Source organism: Amblyomma americanum, chromosome 8, assembly GCF_052857255.1.
Source record: "Amblyomma americanum isolate KBUSLIRL-KWMA chromosome 8, ASM5285725v1, whole genome shotgun sequence".
Lineage (NCBI taxonomy): Eukaryota > Metazoa > Arthropoda > Arachnida > Ixodida > Ixodidae > Amblyomma > Amblyomma americanum.
In genome coordinates, this window is record NC_135504.1 from 28,154,899 (window position 1) to 28,178,267 (window position 23,369).

Below are 23,369 nucleotides of genomic sequence, written 5' to 3' on the forward strand. Positions count from 1 at the left end.
CATCTGTCCATCAGTAAATTTGTTTTGCTGCATCCCATGTGCAAACGCGTGCTTTCACTCGTTTACGTTGTTCACCGGCGTTTTTTGACATGCGGGCCTGCCTTTAGCGTTCATTTTGCTGCTATGGCAGGTGTGACAGCTGCAGGGAACGGCGAAACAGCTGATGCCACTGTTAGCAAGCCATGTGTAGCTGGCGAACTCACAACACCGATGGACGTAGTCGCCAAAGTCGACAAGGTGCCGCAGACCTCTGTAACTGAAGGCAAGGCGGAGGTGTTCTTCCCAAGTTCGCACGATGTATTTTACAACCCTGTACAAGAATTTAACAGAGACGTGAGGTGAGCTGCTTCATGCATGGCTCTTCGTTTAAAAAAAAAATTGATTTGCACGTATGATCCAAAGACACAAATTGCACTAGCACACAACACGAAAGGCAGGGCGTTACTGTTTTATACATTATCCCTCCCCCCCCCCCCCCTTTTTTTTTACAATACGCTGCTCTACATCTTCTTTGTAAGTACAAACGAGACCTGTATAACCTGTAGGTTTGTGCGTCTATAAACGTGGGTTTAGGCGAGTATGTACAAACAACCAGCCTCGCTAGCCCGTTCAAGTTGATGTTTTCGCCAGAGGTAACTTGTGGGGATGAATTTTACTCCGTTTTAGAGCCGCATGTTCTTTAATTCAGTACAAATACAAGTGTTTTGTAGTGGCCGGAGGGGAGCCAGATTAAACAAGCCAACGAATCTGGTGCTTATTTGATGAGCCTTAAACCGTTTGCAGCTGGTGATCACAGATAATCTGGGTTAGGCCGAAAGCAAACGCACTTACGGATTGCCAACGTACACAGGGCTCTGATAGGGGGGCTAGCTCTGAGGACAAATATGAAACCGAAGTAAAAATAATATCAAAACCTAAAAAACAAACTTCCTTCCATCTTTAAATAAAAAACATAACTATTAACATAGAAGCTGGTAGCATTCAGAAACATCAAGGAAAGTTAGAACGTGAAACAAAGTAGCGAGTGTCATTTTTATCAACACTCCAAATGTCCATAGTTACTTGAAAGAATCACTCGGGGTATCACACGTAGCCGCCAACAAATTGTAATCTATCCTGTTAAATTGTTAACAACAGCTGTTAAATGTTCATGGTAGCTTGCGTTGAGAAATTGTTCACTGATGATGTGCTGCACCTGATTTCCTTGTTGAATAATAATAATAATTGGTTTTGGGGGGAAAGGAAATGGCACAGTATCTGTCTCATATATCGTTGGACACCTGAACCGCGCCGTAAGGGAAGGGTAAAACCAGCATTCGTGAGATGGGTTCACAAATGTTTAAAGCCTTTCACTTGAGCGCTAATGTTGGTCATCCATGCCGATGCCAATAATGTCATTGTCTTGTCCACCATGCCAATGCATGCAGATTATTCACAGCTAGAACATCTGCTGTTGTGTAAAGCCTGGTCCCTAAGTAATTTGGTGCCCTAAATGGCTTAAAAGTTATTTCAAGCGTTCATTGTTCCGATTCTCTTTTTGATGCATATGGAACTTTGGTCATTTGGTGCACTCATTTTTTGTTCATGGCTTTAATACTTGATTGTGCAGCGAACACCAAGTTGCAATTTTAGTGAGGAAGGCAGGCTGTTGTAGTTTGATCTTGACACATTCTTTGAGATGTCACTGTCAAAAAGAGTCTTGATTGGCAGGTGTCACACATTACGTTGTGCGGTTCTAGGCTTGACTGACATGCTAGTGTCTTAAGTGGCATAGTGTGTTCGTTCATATAGTGATGCTAACCACGCAGTCCTCAGACAGACTGTGCGAATTTTATTGAGTGAAGTTCTGCCAAGTATATTTATTGTTTTGAAGTGCCCACTTACACATACTAATATTCATAGGAGAACGTAGTAGAATTCATAATTTTTTTTTACTTCGTCATTTTACTTTGAAGGTAAGAGTTGGAGTTTTTGGTTTAAACCGAAAAAAAAAAAGACAAACATACACCGAATTCATTTTTTGAAATCTCGCTTTAACCGTAAAAAAGGTCAATATTTTTCAAATGTACGTGACATTTTTTTGGCTATTGAGTATGAGTTACAATTGGTCGCAAGAGAAAATAACAAAGTGCGCAATATAGGAGGAGGAGGAATCCACAGAGATGACAGGATCACGGGATTAAGTGGTGATGTACGTTTTGAGGCATTGCTCCACTACTTTAAACATACTCCTGGTGCCTACCGAGAGACTCCACCACCTCGTCAAGCTTAGTTTACTAGCATGGTGCCTTAATCTCCCATGTTGCCGTTACCTTATCAGAGCTGTTACTTGGCTAAGGACAAGATTTGAAATTTGGTTAGTTGGTCGTTGCACATTTTCAAATGTGATGCTTTACAACCCCCTTTCAGTCAAGCATAATGTTTTGCTATCGAGGAAAATCTGAAAATTTCTATGTGTATATTTAAAACCCCCTATTTCACAAAAATAATGGATGGCTAAAAAACATCAGGTATTCACACATTGCTCACACATCACAGAACTGCAGCCTTATGTAAAGAAAAGAAAAGCATGTTTATACCTAATAATGATTTTCTTTATCATTCTAAGCTGTTTCCGAAAACTCCAGCCTCTTTTTATAAGTAAGCTTGAATTAGAACAGCACCTGTGAGCTGTTTAACTGACTGCCGAGTCTCTGATATTGCATGCATGGTAAACATTTTTTTCTGTCTATTCTTTTTTCTTTCTTTTGTTCATTCTTTCATTCCTGCCCCCTTCCTTCCTTGGTTTCTGTTTAATCATTTCTTTTTTTTTTCCTTCCTTCCTTCCTTCTCTTCTGAACCAGCATTGCAGTTATCCAAGAATTCATTGCCGTCAGGAGGGAAGAGGTGGCTGCCGAGAAGAATGCCCAAAGCACTAACCCTCAAGCATACAAAGCAAGTTCTTCTATCTTTTTCAGTGGTTTTCATGCGTTTAGTCAGAATTGAGGCTGCCATTAGAGCTACAAGAGTTTGTTGAGCTATTTTTCACCTAATGTCGCACAGTTATCTTAGGGGGACAAAACTGCAGGGCTGTCCCACATTGTTCCCATGCACTTCCACGCACCTGTGCCATCTGTGCTGTAGGTTTGCCTAACCTTTAAAAAAAAACAGCTGTCTTTGGGTCACACCACTCATCACCAACAGCCACGACTGCGTTGTCTGTTGGAAAATTCTTTTCATTCAGGATTTTGTGCTAGGGGACAAGTGAATGTCTGACAGTGCGAGGTCACATGTGTGACATGGGTGTAGTAGCAGTTTAAAGCTGCCGGCACTGACATTTTTAGGGCATGACATGCTGCGTGGCAGGGTGCATTGTCTTGGAGGAAAATGACGCTGTGCTCCAGCTTTCCAGGGTGTTTTCTTTGAATGGCACAGTTGTTTGGTATCTTTGGTACTAAAGAACCCTAGGTGGTCAAAATTAGTCCAGAGAATCCTCCACTTTGGCATCCCTCAAAGCCCATGTGTAGCTTCAGGGCATTAAACCTCACTTGCACTATGCCTATATAATCAACCATCAAATTTCCTGCTCTAGAGGACAGAGGTTGTGACGTTTCAAAATTAATTCTTGTGGTCAAAACATTGCCCTCTTGTATCCGGACACAAGGGGCACCTCTCAAAATCATACCTTTAAGCTAAATCAGATTTGTTCAGAGCCCAAGGTATTGCATTGCAAGAGAGTGATTACAGGGGCTAGTTGGTGGTTCATGGTGTGGGAACCGCACTGGACTCATATGAGACACTGCAAGGACGACGACAAATGAAAGTTCGCGCTTCGTCTGTCATCTTGCAGTGTTTCTTGTTTAAGTCCAGCACGGTTCCTACACGATTGTGTTGCAGCTGGCCATGGATGGTCACTTTATGGATGTGTGGCCCCTAGCTTGCTTTTTCGAAATGCGCAGGCGTTTGGAGCGAAGAAAGTGAAATCTGGCTATTGTTTACTGGGTTCATTGCATAATGCCAATTTTCCACTAGTATATACTATGAAGTCTAGAGTCTGACGGAAACCCGTCTGGTCGGGATGGTACATGACGAAAGAAGAAGGCGCCGACCAAAAGAAAAGATGGGATGACGTTTTGGCTCCCCCACGGGAGTCTTGTTCACAACGAGGCATAACGTAGCTTCGTCCTTTATTTATACACGGCGCATGAGCGACCCCAGACACCTGGCGTAGATTGGGGGCAAGTTCCGTATATACTATCCCCTTCAGATGCGAATTACTGCCCAATGCAGGGAAATTTTAAAATTTTCTGATTTTTTATTTGTAGCATGTTAAGATTACACAGACAAATTTGCGGTCTTCTCCATTGATTGATTAATTTTTGTTGAAATTGTAATTTCTTTATTTTGCACGCAGTTTACAATCTTTTTTGACCGCGCCAGAGCAATGAATGCTTTGATGTGTTTGGTTCTTATATGACCGCATTGAGGCTCAACACTGCTTTCTAAGGTCTCGGCTATACTTCTCTTCACTCATTCCTTTTAAATGAAGCCGCTGTGCAAAAAATCTGCACATTGTAGGCAATTTAAAGTGTGCATGTTTGCAATACAAGCACAGGAAAACACATACACAAACCAGCTGTACAAGAGCTAACGTAGAGCAAGGAGGCATCTGCTTCTATTTTTTGCGTTCATATCGCATGCCTGGCTTAAGACGTTTGTAAGCACCAGTCTTAGGCCCCAGCACATTTCATTGCATCCACATTTGTGGAAATTTGTAGACATTTCTGGACAAAAGATTTTGCAGTATTCAATTTGCATCCACAAATATGTGTGCGTGTGTGAGATAGAAAGAGCATTAGCTCTGAAATCATTCACGTTCTCTGCTTCACAGAGACTAGTGTGGTGAGGTTGTATCTGTCACTGCAGTGAGCTTGTTGCAGGCATCAAACTGCTAGACCAAGTCTTTACTAAAGGTGGTGAACAGCGTGAAAGGCAGGGACAAGGGAGACACAACAGGACAAGCACTGTTTACCACCATTAGCATGTCAAACCAACTCACCCAGCTTGCCATTCTTAACCAAGTCTTTGAATATACCACGAGCGCCATCATGCTTATAGTTGTGTGCCTGATTGGAGTGTGGGAATAACTTATTGGCTTGTCTTATGTGCAGGTGAGTATCTTGGAGGCCCTGGCAGCATCTGGGCTCCGTTCAATACGGTATGCCCTCGAGATCGAGGATGTCGAACGGATTGTTGCCAATGACTACTCTGTGCAAGCTGTCGCCAGCATGAGAGCCAACATTGATCACAACAAGGTTGGCCACATTGTTGTGCCAAACCGTGGCGAAGCAGCGTGAGTGGTCCTGTACTGTGAAGCCTCGCTTGACCTTGATGTGCAGCCATGAACATTGTGTACAGCTGGGTGAAATGAAGCATGCACTTGATAGAGCAGTTTGTTGCATGATAGTGTAACTTTTGGATAAGTGAGTGCACTGCTTGGTGCATGCTGTGTAACGAAAATGTCAGCATAGGCTTCTCAGTGGATTTGTGCCCGTGTTTTGGAGCCATCAAACTAAAGAAGAACCTGAATAGGTACAGTAGAAACAGCTGAGCCATCATGGATACTGGCTTAAAGAAGCTCTGCAATACTTCTTGAAGTAATGCTGGCTGTGCACCGCCATCCACTTCCAGTACCTAATCTCGCAGTCTTGATCAGTCTTGACAGTGCATGTTTCAAACGAGCAGTGGGAAAAAAAATTGTCTATTCTTAAGTCCTGTTTTCTCAGCAACAAAATGTGTCTTGCTGCCAGGAAAACATCAGCATGGCCAGAAAGAGCGAGAGAACCGATTTTTACCGAGAACAGTATTAGATCCTCAGTGACACTGAATTTTTAGCGTGTCCTGCCTCAAAACTTCTGTGGTGGCCGTCATATCCTGAACGAGTGTATTGTAGGCTGAAAACGCTGATCATGCCTTTTTCGATTGGGGCGCTCTTTGTTTTCCTGAAGAATTTGCGACAAAGCTCTGCAGGGGTATTCTTGTTGACCCCGAACGTTTCTGAAAAGAATAGCCGTAACGTATGGCACATAATTGAATGCTCTCTCCTGTGTAAGCCCAGAAGGTATTGGTAAATAAGTAAATATAGCCTGCTTGGTGGCATATATGCGATTCTGTTCTTCAGTTTAATTCCGCCTGCTGCAGTAGTGACTGCTGTATTCCTTGCAAGGTTCTCAAAAATGGCTGTGCATGTCACTGGGTGCTCTTTTTATGTGGTCGAGGGCACACATGACTCCGGTTTTTATTTTTACATGACAGGCTTTTGATGCACATGCACAAGAATGAACGGTTTGATGTCATCGACCTTGACCCATATGGCAGCGCAGCTCCGTTTCTGGATTCGGCTGTCCAGGCTGTGAAGGACAGAGGTAGATGCGTATTTATTTTTTTTCTACCATGCAGTGTCTTTACCAGAACAATGTGCAAAAAGAGCTAAGCATGATTGAAGAGAAGTGGTTGGATTTCTGGTCTTGTCTGTCATGTGCAGTGTTAGCTGGGAACAGCAGGAATGGCATGGCTGTTTCGATAGCTCTGTTGCAATTGGTGACGTAAAGAGGAATCTGCTCCGATTGGCTGTGTTGAGCTGTGCCAAGTGCAAGGTACTCCCCATTAGCGGGGTTTGGGACCAGCTTGTCGCTGTGGCAGCAATATGCTCTGAGCTATGGCTCAGTGGCAGCAAAATGTGAAAGGCGCCTTTATGCTGAAATTTTTGTGTTGGACGCTTAAAGAACGCCAGGTGGTTGACGATAATCTGGAGCCCTCCAAGGCAGTGCGGCACATCCAATCCAAGCCAATAATCAGTAACACACATTGGGAGTGTGATAGTATGCTTTTTTTTACAGCCACAAAGAATAGCCGCAAGGTAGGCACGAGACAGTGGAGAGTTAGAAGTAGTAGCAGTTCGATATTTACTGCATCTTCCATGTTTGTTTTTCTGTGCAGTGGTGATTGTTGGCGCGTAAATTAATTGTGTCCCAAGGGCTGTTCATGAAAGCGTAGCACTTCCAAAGACACAAAACATGGCTAGTAGCTTTGATTTAGGCAACTGTGGTGGCCAATCCTGGATCTTCATTTATCTTTCATTTTATTCTGCCTCCAGGGCTGTTGCTGGTGACATGTACAGACATGGCTATTCTCTGCGGGAACAGCAGTGAAACGTGCCGTGCCAAGTATGGCGCAGTCTCGCTCAAGACCAAATGCTGCCACGAAATGGTATGTGTGCCCCTTCGCGCTGTTAGCACCAGTGTAGGCCGAGCCTGTAATCACGCTTTAAAAAATGTTTGCAAGTGTCTTGGGTGCCAAGTGAGACACAAGTGAGCTGTGGCATTTTCTTCCCAGCCATCTTGTGACATATGTGAGCTAGAAGTCAACATTGCTGTGTCATCTTATGGTGGGTTCTGTCCAGTAGTGCCACATTTGGTGATGGTAATTGCCCGGGCTTGCCCAAATTGACTGCTTGGGGCTTGGCGTACAGTTGGCTAAATGGAAGTCTAGGACTTTCTCATGTTAGTCCTTGTAATGCCATCTCTTGGGATAGAAACACTATGCACTGTCACCATATACAGGACACATTGACAGTTGCTGTCTCCAGAAAGGTCCAGTGCTGGTACACGTGAACCGAGAACAATAACTATGCGTAGTGTCGTATATTGCAAGGCCTGAGAAAAAGAACACAAGTGCCTGCACCGCGAGCTCACTGCAGTAAAATCTCATTAATTTGAACTTCACAGAACCAGGAAAACATCAGAATCATCAAATGCCATGTCAGTAAATGACCCTTGAAAGTTCTCAAAAACCATTTACATCATAGTAAATTTATTTGGTTGAAGCTGGTTGTCTGCTTTCGAAGCGAAAATTGCATGCCAATGATTTTTCGCAACACCGACGGCATCAAGAACCATACTTTGCCTCTATTAGTGGGCAGAGTTTCGCAGGAGTCAAAAGAGAACAGCACAGGCTGCCCTCGAGACATCACGAATCCCCACAAACTGGACAGTCTCCTTCAAAAGTTAGGGCTTCCACTGACGCTACAAGATCCGAGCTACACAGATGAGAAGTGAACCGCTTGAGCTGTTTGCTTTAGACAAAAGCTATGCGTGCTTGCGGGTTCAGCCTCACGAGCTTTGATGATGTTTGGGAAGACTCATCAGCCTGATATTACCAACTGCGGAATTCTCTTCAGCTGAACATAAAATTGCATGAATGCATTTCTTGTGCTTTAACATCTGGATTCCATCCATTTTGTGTAAATATGAATTTCAGGTGGTAAAAACATTTTTCCTGACCCTATGACATCAAGATCTTGCTGTGATCATCAGTAATTGCGTGACAGAGGCAGGTTTAGGACCATGCACGCTTATGGGGAGAGTGGTGCTGTATTGCAGCTGTCCGTGTCACATGTTTGCGCTGCTGGAGGAGGTCTGGTCTGGGAGATATTAAAAATTTTATTCTTGAAGGTCAAGCTGTCCTGGTAGGTGTGTTCGTAAGCGAGCACTTACTCGATGAGAGAAGCGTACCATACATTGTCGAGACACCGGTGACGCAAGGCACTGCTTAGAAAAGCAACTGCACAACAAAAATGTGACCTCAGAGCAAAAATCGCACCAGCCTTGGCAGTGGAACGAAGACAGCTTTTCGTCCATTGCAGCTGTCAGTTAGCAGTGCAGTGTGTCCATGCTTAGGGGCAGTGCACATTGCATTTGCTCACTTGGAGAGTCAAGATTGTGTACCCAATTTGGTCACTGTCACTGGGCACTGGTAGGAGACATGTCCGTGCTAATCCATGCCCCAGCTTCCTTGTGCATTTTGCCAACCAAAAACCTCTCTCCAGCCATTGCTTTGCCATATCGCAAAAAAAAGTTTCATGTGCAGCCCATCTGTCATGCACGGTGCGTTAGTCTACTGTGCTTGTACTGCTGCTTTTTTTCCGCATGCACATGTGCCAACGCCTGATGTGACGTGTACCTCAGTCACATGAAACAGCACATGGGCTGTGGACCCAGCAAACATGGCCTTGGAAAATGGTCCCCTCTGGTGTGGACTCTGTGTGTATCGTGCTGCTGCTGCCTTGTGTGCCATTGTTCAGAAGCGTGTTCCTTCTTTGGGGGAAGTGAAAATGGTTGTCCACATGTGCAGGCACTGCGGATAGTTCTGCAGAGTATTGAGTCCCATGCCAACCGCTACGGTCGTTACACGGTGCCACTGCTGGCACTCAGCGTGGACTTCTATGTCCGGGTGTTTGTCCGGGTGTACACGGCCCCTGGAATTGTCAAGCGCTCCACAAGGTGTGGTGCACCTCCTCCTCCTCCTTTCTTGCTAACGGAGACACCGTGAAATGGAAGAGTTTACATTGTGTGAGGATAGAAACAGTAACTGTCACAGTGCGAGCTTTATTTCGTCCATACTGTACACAGTATTACAGTGGAACATTATGTTTCATTAACTCTTTTTCTGCGGTGTTGAAAATGACCGGTTTTTCTTAGATTTCAGTAGTATTTTTTTTTTGCATAAACTGTTGCATTTGAAATTTTATGCAACACATGAAAACAAAGCTAAATAAATATGCTTTTTAGGCATATAAGTTTGAATAACGAATTGTGCATTGCAACAGAAAATTTTATTTACCAGAAACAAGATTTCAGGAAAAAATTGAACAAAGCCTATAGAGACACGCTCGTATCTAACAAGAAAAAAAATTAAGAATTTTCTGAAATATGCAAAGTGTTGGGCATTCTATTGGCCACTGTCTGCTAAAAAATCTAAGTTCTGTCCTGGATCGTATTCTTGCTACAAAACAATATCTGGAAAGCCTCTAGTTGGGCACTGGACCGTGGCCGCCTGTGTTCCAGGCTAGTTTCCACCGTCGCGGATGTTGAAACTGAATCCCAACGAACGGGCAGCATCGTCAGACTCGCTGCTGCTCGGGTAATCGATAAAATCGATTACAGACAAATTGAGTCCTGAAATTTGTATCGTTTTGGAGTGTGCGTCGTGCATGCTAAGGTTTCCCAGCCACTTGGACGTTGCCGCGTCTTCAGAGTGTGTGCAAAAAAGGCCGTTTTGTAAGGAAAGAAGAAAACTAAATTGAAAATGAAACTTCAGTTGTTTAACTACAAGCCAGATGACACGGTGTGGCCCTAAGCAACGTGGAAGGTTCTGAAATCAAGCGGTGAAGTTGTTAGTGGGCAGTGAGCACTGCAGCTTCTCAGCATGCTCAAAAACTGGCGCCTTGTGGGAAAAAAAGAAAACTGCATAGAAAATGAAACTTCAGTTCTCTGACTACCAGCCAGGTGCGCAGTATGCCCGTAAGCAATGCGGAAGGTTCGGAAATCGTATAAGTCATCGTTGGCGAGCGTAGTATGGCAAGAGTTAACCCTGACCATTTGGTGCATGGAATATTTTGAGTCGCATTTTGAGTAACTATGCCCTGTTTTGCAGTTGCTTGTGCAAGGAGGAAGTTATTCAGAATGGTCAGCATAATTTGTGCTGAAGGTATTTAAGCATGTTTGTTCTGTTTCAAAAGCTTTCACTTAAATGTCACTCTGTGTCACATGAACAGGGAATGTGTAATCGGGGTTCCACAGTATTTTGTTAAGAACCGATCGGGGCCTAAAGGAACACTTACGACAGTTCCATCAAATTTTCGCTCTTAGTGAAAATCAATTCTGTGGCCCTTTCTGGTTATTTTGATGTTTTTTTCTGGTCGGAAAAGTGCATATTCTGCTAAGAATATTACACATAAAAATTTTCCCACCACTTGATCTAAGCTCCAGGATCACCATTACAAAGTGAACAGCAGTGAAGCCTAGACTGGGATTTGTGACAAATGCGCCCGAAAACTGTCTCAGCACACCACAATTTTCTTGCAAAATTCTCTTGTGATGGCAACAACTGTATTTCATTTTTTTTGCCTTTTTCCATGTTATACAAGCTCATTTTTCAATCGAAGTAGATGTTAGAATGGCGTTACTGCGCAGTCAGTACAGGCCAAGTTTTAGTTTGTCCTTGGCGTCCGCTTAATAACTGTGAGGTGCGCCACAGCTGAACATTGCTGGAACATGTGTGTTGTGTGCGCAGCAAGCTGGGCCTGGTGTACCAGTGCAGCGGCTGCGAAACATTCACCCTGCAGCCTCTGGGGCGCTGTGCAGAGAAGGGGAACAGGTGAGTGCGCCCTCGCCTTTTCCTCCGAGGCTCTGGTAGATGGTGCGCAGCATTTCTGGCTGAAAATGAGCCTTGCACTGTAACGACTCTAACGAGTGGTGCTTTCTGATTAATATGGTGATGCCAGCAGCGAGGAGGCCATTTCTGAGATGCTTTATCAGTCTGTGAGAGAACGGGAGCACGGCTCGAGGTTTGCAATCTGCCAACGGAATGGTGTCCGGTGTGCTGCTCTTCTCGGTGCGAGAGCCCGTTAGCGATCCTGTGCATACTGAGGGAGGGGCATTTGCAGGTGTGAGGCATATGACAGAACTGCTTCATTCATTGCTAAGGGCATGCTTCTCTTTGAACTGCCCATGCATTGAGGCAGCCCTCTGGTCGATGATCGGAAAGCCAAGGAGATGGCGACTGAAATATATGGCATAGGCGGCACATCTGGCAATGCTCTCTGAGGTCACGCCAGGCTGCCTGGCGCGCAGCGCTTTTGCCGCTCTGCACACCAGGTAGCCTGCCGCTACCACGTTTTCATCCTTTTTCTCTAGAATTCACACCCTTTTGTGGTCTGTGGTGTCTTTCTTCTTTTTTTCCTTGGACGCATTTTGAATATTGTTTGAGATCTGCTCCTTAATCTTATCAAGATTCTTCTGACTGTTTGGTTGGCCTTGCAGCTTCAAGTTCAGCCCTGCTCTTGGACCGCCGGTGGGCCTGGCGTGCATGCACTGCGGCCACAAGCACCACGTAAGTGCCATGATCTCTGAAGGCCTGCTCTTGTGCACAGCCAATGGATGGCAAAGTGCCAAAGGTGGCCGTCACCATTGTTAAATGCTGTCGTGTGTTTACGATGTGCATCTACAGTCGTGCCTCGTTGACATAGATACTTTGGTTCCCGAACAGTACTGTCCATAAAGCGAGTCATCCATGGTAACGACTCAACAAAGAAAAAATATGTAGAAACAAAAGCATGCTATGATTAGGGTCTGCTTCTGTGCACAGTGGTGGTCACTGAAGTTGAAATTACACAATTTTGGGAGCCTCGAAGCCGTTATTATGTTTGCCGTTAGCTTGAAATAATGTGGTGCAGATTCATGCGCTTAGTGATCTGTGTGTGATGCGCTTCATGGCATATCATGGCTAGATGACCTAACTCCTAAGACAACTGTTCACTTCCCACAACCCCACGATCCAGCCTACTGGGTTGTGGGGTGCCGTGGGATGGTTGTGGTCGTGGGTTGAGGTCGTGCCAGTAGACACCCATTCATGCAATATGGCAAATGGTAAGGGGTGTCGACTCGGTAACGTTGCACTGTAAAGCATAAAGCCTGGAAAGGAGAGGACCTAAAGCAGTGAATTCGAAATTTTTCATTGCATTACCGTGGTGTTCTACACTCAAAATATAGAAATTGAGACATCCGTTTGGAGTAGCAGAGATTTTTTTCTCATCACTGTCTGTAGTAACGCAGCAAAAATACGTGAGCCCCAATAGGCGCAGTGCATATTCCCTCTGTAGCTTTCTGTTGCCTCTTGAGGCGTGGCCAATGTTGCCCAAAGAGGTACTGTTCATAAAAGCAGAGCTTTAAGGAGGGGACGTGGCTTTCAAATCTCAAAAAATGGTAAAAAAATAAATTTTTTCTTTAAATTGTATGTGCTTGTATTCTTTGTTTTCTGTGCTGTCCCAAATTTTCATTGCTGAAACATACCGGGAAATACTCTAAAAATAAATTTTTTCGTGAAGTGGAATGGCACTGCATACATAGTGCTTTTCTCAGTGTTTTTCTCTGCTCCAGTGTTTTGAGTAGATGCTCACCTAGCGAAGCAGATGTGTTCACAACTGTTTCATTCATTTTACCCCGTTCGTTTTGTTGCACTCCTAGGGCCATACTGCAGTTAAAGACAATCTTTGTTTTTTGGATTTATAAATTTTTTTATTTCTTGTTTGAAATTTTTCTCTCAGTCCACACTGGTCAGCGGACATTGCATCGCAAAAATTCAATGACTGAAAATTTTGTTTTTGCTAAAAAAATTTCTTAAGCATGCCTTGACCTGTAGCCTGCCTGTCGAAATGCAGGGAATGTTGAACCAGCCTGCTGCCATATTTTTTTAGGACTTGAGGCTCATTGTAAGACTGTAGGGAAAAATAAGCGTAGTAGCAAGCAATGTCCTTCAGATATAATGCTGAAATTTTTTTAGGGTAGTTACAACCTTATTTCTCATATGCTAAAAATTTCATGTAAATCCATCAAAAAAAAACTCTTGGTGAAAGCCGCATCCCCCTTTAATTACCACCACCTCCGGAATCCTGGATGCGGTTTACAATTGGCTTGTGAGTACAGCCACCGAGCTCCATGCAAACTTATGTTTTTGTTCATGTAAACCCATCAAAAAATAAATAATTCTTGGTGAAAGCCGCATCCCCCCTTAATTAACACCACCTGCGGAATCCTGGATGTGGTTTACAGTTGGCTTGTGAGTACAGCCGCCGGGCTCCATGCAAACTTATGTTTGTTATGTTTTCCGTTTTGCTGATTTTTTTTTTTTTCCTTCATCCCACACTTCTTGTCTGTTCAGATTGGGGGCCCCATATGGATCAACCCGCTGCATGATGTCGGCTTTGTTCAGCGGCTGATCAGCCGCGTCCTTGCTAGTCCCGAGCTGTATGGAACCTCCAAGCGGATGTTGGGCATTCTGCACATGCTCACCGAGGTGAGGGACCGCTTTTTTCTCTACTCTTGATTCAAACAAGCCTGTGGCCTCCGAGCATGCCCTGCAGTGGTCATGATCCTTGGCCGCACGGGCAGGCCATACGACCCCTCTGTTATTAGCCGGGGCACACACAAAATGCTGGCTGCACAATTGGGCTGGGTGTGTGCTTTGATCATATCCAGTCACGCATTGATCCGAGCTGTTTCGAAGAAACTGTTGGCTGGGGGCGTACAGCATGGCTGATGAATGTGCTGCCACATGAAAACCATTGTATCCCGCTGCTCAGTTACGTCATGGTAGTACTATCATTTCTTTTCTTACGGCCCATATTGTATGAGAAAGGGTAGCTGTATGATGGGATTTACAATAAAAGCGACTTATGCATGGATAGCTGTGTATTCCTGAGTAGCCTGCCCCTTCCCACTCTCCCCGCATTCACTTCATAACACCCTTTTCCTTGCAAACATTTTGTAGCGATGGCTACATTACGGTAGTATTTCGAGCCTTCAGCGTGGCGGCGCCACCACCCTGTGGCTGCGCCGCGACGCTGTCACATGGTTGGTCACGTGGTGCGGAGCGTCGTCTTGGCTGATCACGTGGTTTGTCACATGGTTGGTCACGTGACCAAGTTCCACTCGGCCATCTGTAGCTATCGCATCACTCCAGGTTTAACCAGAGCTAAACCGCCGCCGATTTTTTTTCATCCCCTTTTTTTCACTTTCCTTGTGTGTTGAACCAAGCATGTTATAAGGGGGGCTTGGGCCACCTCAGGCCCGTCCCTGAAATCAACCCTAGGCTCCAGGGCTCCAGCTTTCAAGGCAAGGAATCAAGCTTTCTGCCGACCCCAAGGCACTGCAATCAGTCATGGTGCTGCTGAGGTGCCAAGGTTAAAAAAAAAAAAACATTTATTTTTCTGCACTTTCTGCAGCATACACCACCGCAGTTCACTAAACAATTTTTTGGAGCACTTCCCGGTAGGCTTCTGCAAACGAACTTCGTGACAGCATAGAAAAGTCATAATAGCACATACTTCGAATTTTGAGAAACTGAATTTTTTAATATTTCGTGATTTGGTACATCTTGTTTGATTTCTTAAAATGGCACCTTGTTGCACTGCATTTGCTTGTGCAAGTAGCGCTTGCGTGCTTTTTCGTGCACCTTCGTAGAGTGATGTGTGCCAGGCGAGCATTGTAGTTGGTGCAGTGACCAAGTGCTGATGGCACTGCATGCATTGGCACTGCCATCTGGTGTAAGTGTGGAGTCTTTCCAAGAGAAGTTTGATGCCAACAGAAGCAGTCATTTGTGGTACAGGCGCAGTGCCACAGTTTGCCATGGGTGCAGTGCCACACCAGGACTGTGCCAGGGAGGAAGGGATTAGGGACTTGGTGAAAGGGAGAGAGATCTGAAGAAACTGACGACGTTTGTGCTTGCTATCACTGAATTTTGAAACTTTGTTAGCGTAGCGTAAGCACGGTCAATTTTTATCTTTTCATGACAGGAACTGCAGGTTCCGCTGTACTTCATGCTCGACCGGCTGGCGTCTACCGTTCGCGCCTCAACACCGAGCATGCTTCAGTTCAGGTCAGTCGGCTGCCGCATTTTGCTTTGCTTGAGACGCCTCCTCAAAGAGTAGTGCACAGACGTGATTGGTTGCCGTCAGGTCGGCACTGCTCAATGCTGGTTACCAGGTGTCCCTGTCGCATGCCTGCAAGAACTCGGTGAAAACGGATGCACCCATGGAGTTTGTCTGGGACATCATTCGCACTTGGGTGAGCCCTTTTGTGTGCTGCCACAGTGGGACCCTGCATTGCTGCGTGTTGTCCGTTGCCCACCAAGGTGTGTTTTGTAGAAAGTGTTCTCACATGTATCTCTCCACGTTTAACAGAAATTGCAAAATCCATCTCCGAAACCGCTGGAGCCAGGGTCACCCGGGGAGGGGATCATGAAGACAGAGCCCAGGTATGCCGCTGACTTGTGTGCATAAAATCGTGCGAAACCACCAGTGCTGCCTTGTTGCACCGTGCTATGCTTCATGGAAATGTGCAGGTCCCCAGTGAGCTTCGCCATTCACCCACAAGCCAACCCATCGTCACGTGAGCAGCAGCTGCTTAGGTACCAGGTGAACCCGGAGCCCTGCTGGGGTCCCAAGATGAGGGCCAAGACCAGGTGGGAGACGCAATCATGCATCCTTTGGTGGTAGCGAGCAAATTTGGTTGCATTAGAACGGGGCCAAGGTTAACAGTAAATCGGCTCCCTTCCACCAAACCCTGTTTTCTCAGCAGAGGTTGGTTCGTCAGTGGACTAAGGATTTGTTCCCAGGATTTGTCCGTGCTTCCAAGAGTTTCATCTTCCCTGCTGTCTGTCCACTCGATGCATTGAATTATTTAGACACAGGAATAGAGGTTGCAACAATTGAAAGTCAAGTTATGTCGCTTATTGCTGGGTTCACTTATTTAGGGTGGGTTGCTTATTTAGAGGTTTTAAAGTTTATAGCACATAGAGGCCTTGTGCTAGAGGCTCAATATCTGGTGTTATAAGCACCGCCTGATTTCAGTGAAACGAAAAAAAACTGGGCAAATTGGTTTTACCTTTTTGCTGCCTTTGTCTCTTGCCATTTGTGGCTGTCCTCTGTTAGCTCGGCCTGAACTTCGTGGCTTTGATGTGTACCACAATTGCATTGTCCGTAATGCTCGTGATGCTTGGTGATACTTGTGAGCGCCAATCCAGCCGAGGCTCTTGAATTTCAATGGGCTTCTTGTGGTGTTATGAGAAGGAACAGCGTTGAGCCTTGCGTTTGGAGCTCTCGGCATGTCCCGTAGCATGCTGGAGCAGCCGGGTAGATCTCCAGTTTCAGCTGCTCGTGTTGAAGCCGCATGAGAGCATAGGAATTTCTTCTTTGCAGCCTGTGGGCAGACAAGGCGATGGAGAAGAGTCGGCGACTGCAGGGCAAGCGGAAACTCATGGATGGTGTACCCCCTGGAGCCAAGAGGCCACTGGCTGAGGTGAGTTCAAGAGTTTTTTGTGCCACGTGCGTGTATGTGACAAATAAAATGGCCAGTTTGGTCAGAATTTTCAGTTCATTAATTTATTATTTTTTTCGTAATCCTCAAGTCCTCTTTTTCAAGGCAAAGCATTACAGCAAAATACTGCAATAGAAAATGTAGAACAAAGTTCTTTTATGTGTGTGGTCATGGAAACTTGTGAGCGAATTGCACTTCTGATGCTCTCAGTGCATCGCGGATTCCACGGGTTTTTGAAGACTGAGCACCACCATCTTACCAGCGTGTTTTATTGCAGGCAGTACTTGCTGGTTGTCATGTCATTCATGTCATCCAGACTTGCAATGTGTTATCTCTGTAAATGGTCCACCAGGCACCAGCTTCTTAAAACATGTATTGTCGCATAAAGCACGCATGGTCTCAGGTCCATTTTATGTAATGAGAAAAACGGTGGAAAAATGTTGCTTTTGTGTAAAGGCTGAATCCCTTCAATATCTCGAAAAAACTTCGGAGCCTTCTTAAATACATTCCTAAAGAAGAAAATGCGATAGCATTTAGGTTGCCTGGTAAGGGGTCTACAACAAGTGTTTCATGTTCTTGCGATCTTCCCACCTAAGCTCCGGTTGGAACTGGTTCCATTGCCCTTATATCATATGCACGAGTCATCACCTCCTAGGATGTTCCAGTGCCTTCCATTAGATTATCATGCAAGATTATACCAGTCCAACCAAATAATCAAGCTTAATCCACCTACCATTTCCAATAATCCACCTTAATCCATTTTCTGAGGTGGGCCTACTTCCACCTTGGAATTTTTGGGGGTGGGTCAACTTTCAAATTTTGGGGGTGCTCATATTTTCAAATCTGGCGGTCCTCTATGATTGGCCTACTGATGGTCATGTGGCGTTGATGACATCATGACCCTCTCAATCGCATTCATAAATCGCAGGGGGTCCTCATACCACAGCTGGTGCAGCAGTTAAGCAATGCGCCACTGCCGTGGTAAGTGGACGTTTCGAATACAGCCACCAGTGAGGCTTGTGAGACCCAGATTGCTCTTCTCGAGCGCCCATGAGGCTCATGCATAGGGCCACGATGGGCAGGTGGCAATTGCAGTGAATGTGGCAATAGTGTGCAGTTTGTGATGACCTCACCAAAGGGAATTTTGTGATGCCATTGCATTAAAAAAAAAAGAAGAAGTGTAGCCCTTAGACAAGTGAATACGGTAGTAACTTGTCAGTGCTTTCCTTGTTCTTGGCATTGGCTTTCCTTTTCTTCATCCTGCAAGTCTTTGTTTTTTCCCAGTTCCTCGGAACTTGGTGCTAAGCGTAACACACAGCCTCTGGCTACTTGTGACCGGGCGCCTCGTGTTCGACAAGTGCCTGACACACTTGCTACTGCTCCATGTTTGCATGCAAATAGCTGCATGACTGGTATGTGTGAGCGTGCTTGTCGAAGCTGGAAAGATGCATTAGCCATGCATTGTTGACTTTGTCCTCAGGTTGCGGATGAGGCCTGCCAGTCAGCGGACGACGCGTCTCACGCGGAAGACACATGCGAGCAAGCAGGCGACACACAAGACAAATCCACTGAGGGTGCAAGTAAAGAAGCGTAGCTCATGACTGGCTGTTGCCTATCTACGCCTCACAGATGTACCAGGACAGGCTGTGCAGTTGAGCGGACATTTTCCATGATAGCAAGCTCAGCTGCACTCGGCCTGTTCCTTGCGTGTGCTCATCCACATCCCCCTGCTGGAGCTGCTGCACAATGTTGCGCAGTGCATGCGCAAATAACAAGTGCATCTTGCGGCTGCAGCTACGTGTTCCCTGGGGTGAGTGGCCATGCTGCACAAAAGTATGCACCCACTGGGCTGGGGAGTGATTGAGATTGTGCCTTCTATGGTGATGGCGACCAGGTAGGGCACTGTCGTGAGGTGGGCGCTCTTCATCATTTCTTAGGAGTGGTGAATTGCTTTGTATCGCTCACAGCATATGACGAGCAGGCATGTGTGCCGCACATATCTGCACAGAAGCTGTCTCTCAGCCCTGGGGATGTCGGCAATTCATGCCATGCCAGATTTGGCATAAACAGGCGGGAAGGTGCTTCTGAAAAACCTATGCAGTACGTAGGAACACGCCTTCAGTGGACACTGCAGTCTGCGGAATCACCGAATTAGATGAGCATCTTGACGGCACATCCTTGTTCCATCTTGTGTAGGCCACAGCTCAACCGATCTCGCTTGAAGATGGAAGTTAGTGACATGCTCAATTTGAGGCTATCAGAGTTGCACTGAACACCCCTGAAGAAGAACTGCATTTGCAGCGGGAGATTCTGATTTGGCATTTCCTGCTTGCATTTACACTCTTCCAGTTCCAAATGGGGCAGTCGGGCACTCACCCATATGGAATGTGATGTGCAGTTTTTTAATGCAAGAGCGTTAAATTCCTCATTGGAGAATAAACCCAGTGGTGTCCGGCAGTCTCTGCCGTAAAATTCGCTGGTTGGTTGATAGGGTGTGCGGCATCGTGAGACCACAGCCGAGTTGGCAGGTGCACCGACAGTTACGCTGGCCGCTTGACATTGCCGACCACGGTGGTGGGCTGAGCGGACTTCAGACTTTTACCGCTGTTGCATTCTCGATACATACTGTGATTAAGTGTCCCCTTAATTTTACCTTGTTTATTGCACTCTGTGTTGAAAAAGGATCTTTGCTATGTGTAGTGCCACGCTTGCCATGGTGCGAATACTACGCCATGTTGCCATGTTACAGTGCGAGGAAGCAGGCGCTTTGGCAGCAATGGCAACATGCACACTTGGCAATCAGCGAGATCTGAATAGCAGTGGCTATCGGCTGTGCTATGTTTGTGCGCAACTGGAAACTTTCTAGATAGTACACTCCCATCGTCACAAACAGCCCAGGACATTGCAAAATCATCAATGATCAGCTGCATCCATCATCTATAATCAGTCGAGCAGTTCCCTGGTGTGCATGCGCAAGCCAACTGCTATAGTGATAGGCTGAAAGCATTAAGGTCGTGAACCAGTGGTAATAAAGAATACTGGCCAAAATCATGGCATGGGTTTGTGGCAGTATTGCGACTCATCACAAGCTTGAGTGGTTTGCATGGGCTGTAGCCAATGACTAGTCATCGATGTGATTGTAGTTGCTGCCAAGGGTCATTGTAGCTGACCTTTTTGTGACATTTTATGCATCCCCCTCCCCTGACATCTTGCTCGTTTTTGCGACAGTGTCGCGAAGGGAAACCGCGAGCCACAGCTACACCGAGTGTTTTTGTTTTGTTGCTAGTATTACGTTCACTTCTTGCCGTGTGAAAATGCTGCTGGAGTGATGCTGAAGCAGCGGCACTAGATTGAAAACGTTCACAAGCTTTATTTGCTTAAACAACCTCTATCTCTGCACCATGTCGTCGAAGTTCGTACTGCACCGTGCCGGCTTGAAACCAGTGTACAACACAACGTCACACACACCGTAAACAGAGCTGGTATCACACAACCTGCCTGACAGAGAAATGCAGAGGATGCACGTGCGGCATAGACTGGGCACACCATCAGCATAGATTAAAACGAGAGATGTAGTGCATTGCTCCTGGTACAGACCACATCCCCCAGCATTGGACTCTGAAGAGGTGCGAGCATGAGAGTATGGGCAGCCGCACATATCTGCAGCTGCTGTGTGCTAGACACCCTGATCACTGCCAGAGGGTGTGTTTTGCACCGAAAGCTACGCATTCCATTCTTTCACAGTTTGTGCTGATAATACGCACTCTGCATCTGCCTCACGGCATCTTGAGTCGCACATCTTCATTATCACAACACACTGATAAAATAAATAATGGTGTAACATATATTGCACTTTCATCCATGACAAATGTAGGTGAGACGGGAATGTGCAGGCCAAGGCGAGAGGGCACCCGAAGCACCTCTTTGTCTGACCTGTAAAAAAAAATCTGTCGGGATACGCGTTGCAAGCAAAAGGCTGAAGAACTTTTCTTATTAGTTCTTATCAGTTTTCAACTGGCCTACATAACTGGGCCACTCAATGTGGTATAGTGTTTCATGTTCTGCGCCGGTCCAGATGCAGCAGCCCCAGTCAGATCCACTATCGCCGAGAGTTCCCTGCCTCTTTTTTGTATTCACATGGATTCTGATGCAGTAGCACCACCACATGTGTGCTGCGATTCCAGTACCTGCATTTATTAGGTGCAGAACATTCAAAGCAAGCTTGCAAGGCACAGTTCTAGAGTGACATACTACTACGCAAGTGCATTGCTTAAATGCATTTTCTACGTGAACTCCAGACAATTTTCCAGCTTTTGCAATACGAGGCTGGCAGAGAAGTTGCACACAAGAATGTGTGCCACATTCCAAACAGAAGAGCTTTTGTTTTTTGACACTTCCAAGTGCACAACGTTTGACGCAGCTGTGTGGCCAAAAATTACTGCCCAATGTATCCAGACTGTAGGAGCCGCCGCGGTGGCTGAGTGGTTACGGCGCTCGGCTACCGGCCCGAAAGACGCGGGTTCGATCCCGGCCGCGGCGGTCGAATTTCAATGGAGGCGAAATTCTAGAGGCCCGTGTGCTGTGCGATGTCAGTGCACGTTAAAGAACCCCAGGTGGTCGAAATTTCCGGAGCCCTTCACTACGGCGTCTCTCATAGCCTGAGTTGCTTTGGGACGTTAAACCCCTATAAACCAAACCGTATCCAGACTTCACAAAGTCCAGAGTTTTCGGTACACTACAGGTGGTGTACTGCATGCTTATGCCACACGGCAACTTCTTCAGCGACATCCCCACATTAAGCGGAAAGGATTCGCCTAGACATTCGACCAACACTGTTCCCACTTCGAGTTATTGATCAATTCACTCTCGCCCTACCGCATGCTAGCTGTCCCGCTTAGCTCAGTTGGTAGAACGACTGCTCCAGTGAAGCGATGGTCCCGGGTTCGAAGCCCAGACCTGGACCAATTTTCTTTCACTGCGAAGTTTCTGTGGAAGCTGTATAGCGTTCCTTTGTAGCCGCATGGCTACACTTGGGTGGATGCCGGCGAGTAACTTGCTCCCTTATTAAAATTTACTCCACCTCGGGGGAAACATTTGACCAAAATGCCACATGCATTCAATAAGTACTTCTATCATTTTTGAGCCTAATTTGAGCTGAAATAATATGACAATTCTTTTCCAAATTCCAGTGCGTTTCTCTTCTTTCATGCTTTGCCACTGCCTGCATGAACCCATTTACCAAGCATGGGTTCACCTGCGCTGATAAGGTGAAAGAGGAACTAAAGTAAAATACAAAACCCCGACTTTTGTTTGTGGTAATGTGGCAGAGTGTTGAAAGGCTAGTAGCGCATTCCGTGAATGCTCATGTACCCTGGCTTTCTTTCTCCGACTTGCATAGGCATCTTATCAGCGTGTAAAACGAACATTGCAGTGTACTGAAATCAGACGCACACCGTTGTTTGTTTTAACGCACTGCTACCCCAATTTGACATGACTATGAGCTGGAATCGGGGCAGAAGAGTCAATTAACATATAACAGCATTTAACAAAAAAACAGCCTTCAATATCATCAAATGGCATGACTGGTTAATGTTGAAATGATCAACGATGCACAAGAGGTGACCGAAACGGAACACAGCACTGCAATGCATCGACAGGGCTGTTGCATTGCGAGTGGTAACTTGTCGTACCTGACACAACCACAGCTTTCAACTATAACGGTGATAACAATAATAATAATAAAGTAAAAAGTGTGCAAGGTACTCAACCCTGCGCTATTACACTATGCCACACTGGAACACATAACGTGCCAGTGCTCTTGGAAAGGCATTGGCTGCAACACCGAGACCATTTCATACAGGCATTTGACAGGAAAGTTGTCGATCGATGTGATGGCTTCATGCTAAACAGGGAAGAAAAATGCCATTCGGAATCTATTTCAGCAGCAGTCTGTAAACCTAATACATGCCCAAGAATTTCAAAGCCATACACTACTTTTCCACCTAATTATATTTTTCGGTTACTAAAAGAAGTCTTGAAAGGCTTTTCTGTTTTGTTTTGTAAGTAAAAGCATGTTCCACACCTTTTTCAACTCCGTAAATGATTTATAAGTTGAGACAAACGCGAAGCATGCCTGACAAGCAAAACGGCAGGATGTGTTAGCGCTTGGCATGCTTGTTGTGAAGTTGAAAACTGCTTTTTAGCAACCAAATTTTGCACGTTTTATGACGCATCAGAAAGCACGTTTTTGGACACATCTGCTTCCCTGTGTGGTGAAAATTCCTCGGTAATGGCAGCCTGGCCCAACTGCAGGAGGGTTCTTGGGCGCAGTGGGGCGGAGTGCGTTTAGCACAGGTACTCCAATGTCATGGACAAGCAGCTCACCGGTATCCCTCGGGAGGAAATTATATGACAGCGCTGTATCTTGCCAGTGCTCCCCTATGGGGCAGAAATGTG

General features: G+C 45.8%; 1 protein-coding gene across 1 annotated transcript; it reads left to right on the forward strand.

Moving 5' to 3' along the window:
• Positions 1-6: 6 nt before the first annotated feature.
• On the forward strand, positions 7-18,514 carry Trm1 (tRNA methyltransferase 1). The gene is made up of 15 exons (XM_077634284.1): positions 7-338; positions 2,844-2,934; positions 5,151-5,332; positions 6,295-6,404; positions 7,136-7,248; positions 9,172-9,320; positions 11,113-11,196; positions 11,862-11,931; positions 13,759-13,893; positions 15,392-15,474; positions 15,554-15,662; positions 15,779-15,852; positions 15,940-16,059; positions 16,796-16,895; positions 18,394-18,514. Exons 1-15 carry the CDS (start codon positions 37-39, stop codon positions 18,505-18,507), a joined length of 1,836 nt encoding a protein of 611 aa, XP_077490410.1. The 5' UTR covers positions 7-36; the 3' UTR covers positions 18,508-18,514.
• The last annotated feature ends 4,855 nt before the right edge of the window (positions 18,515-23,369 follow it).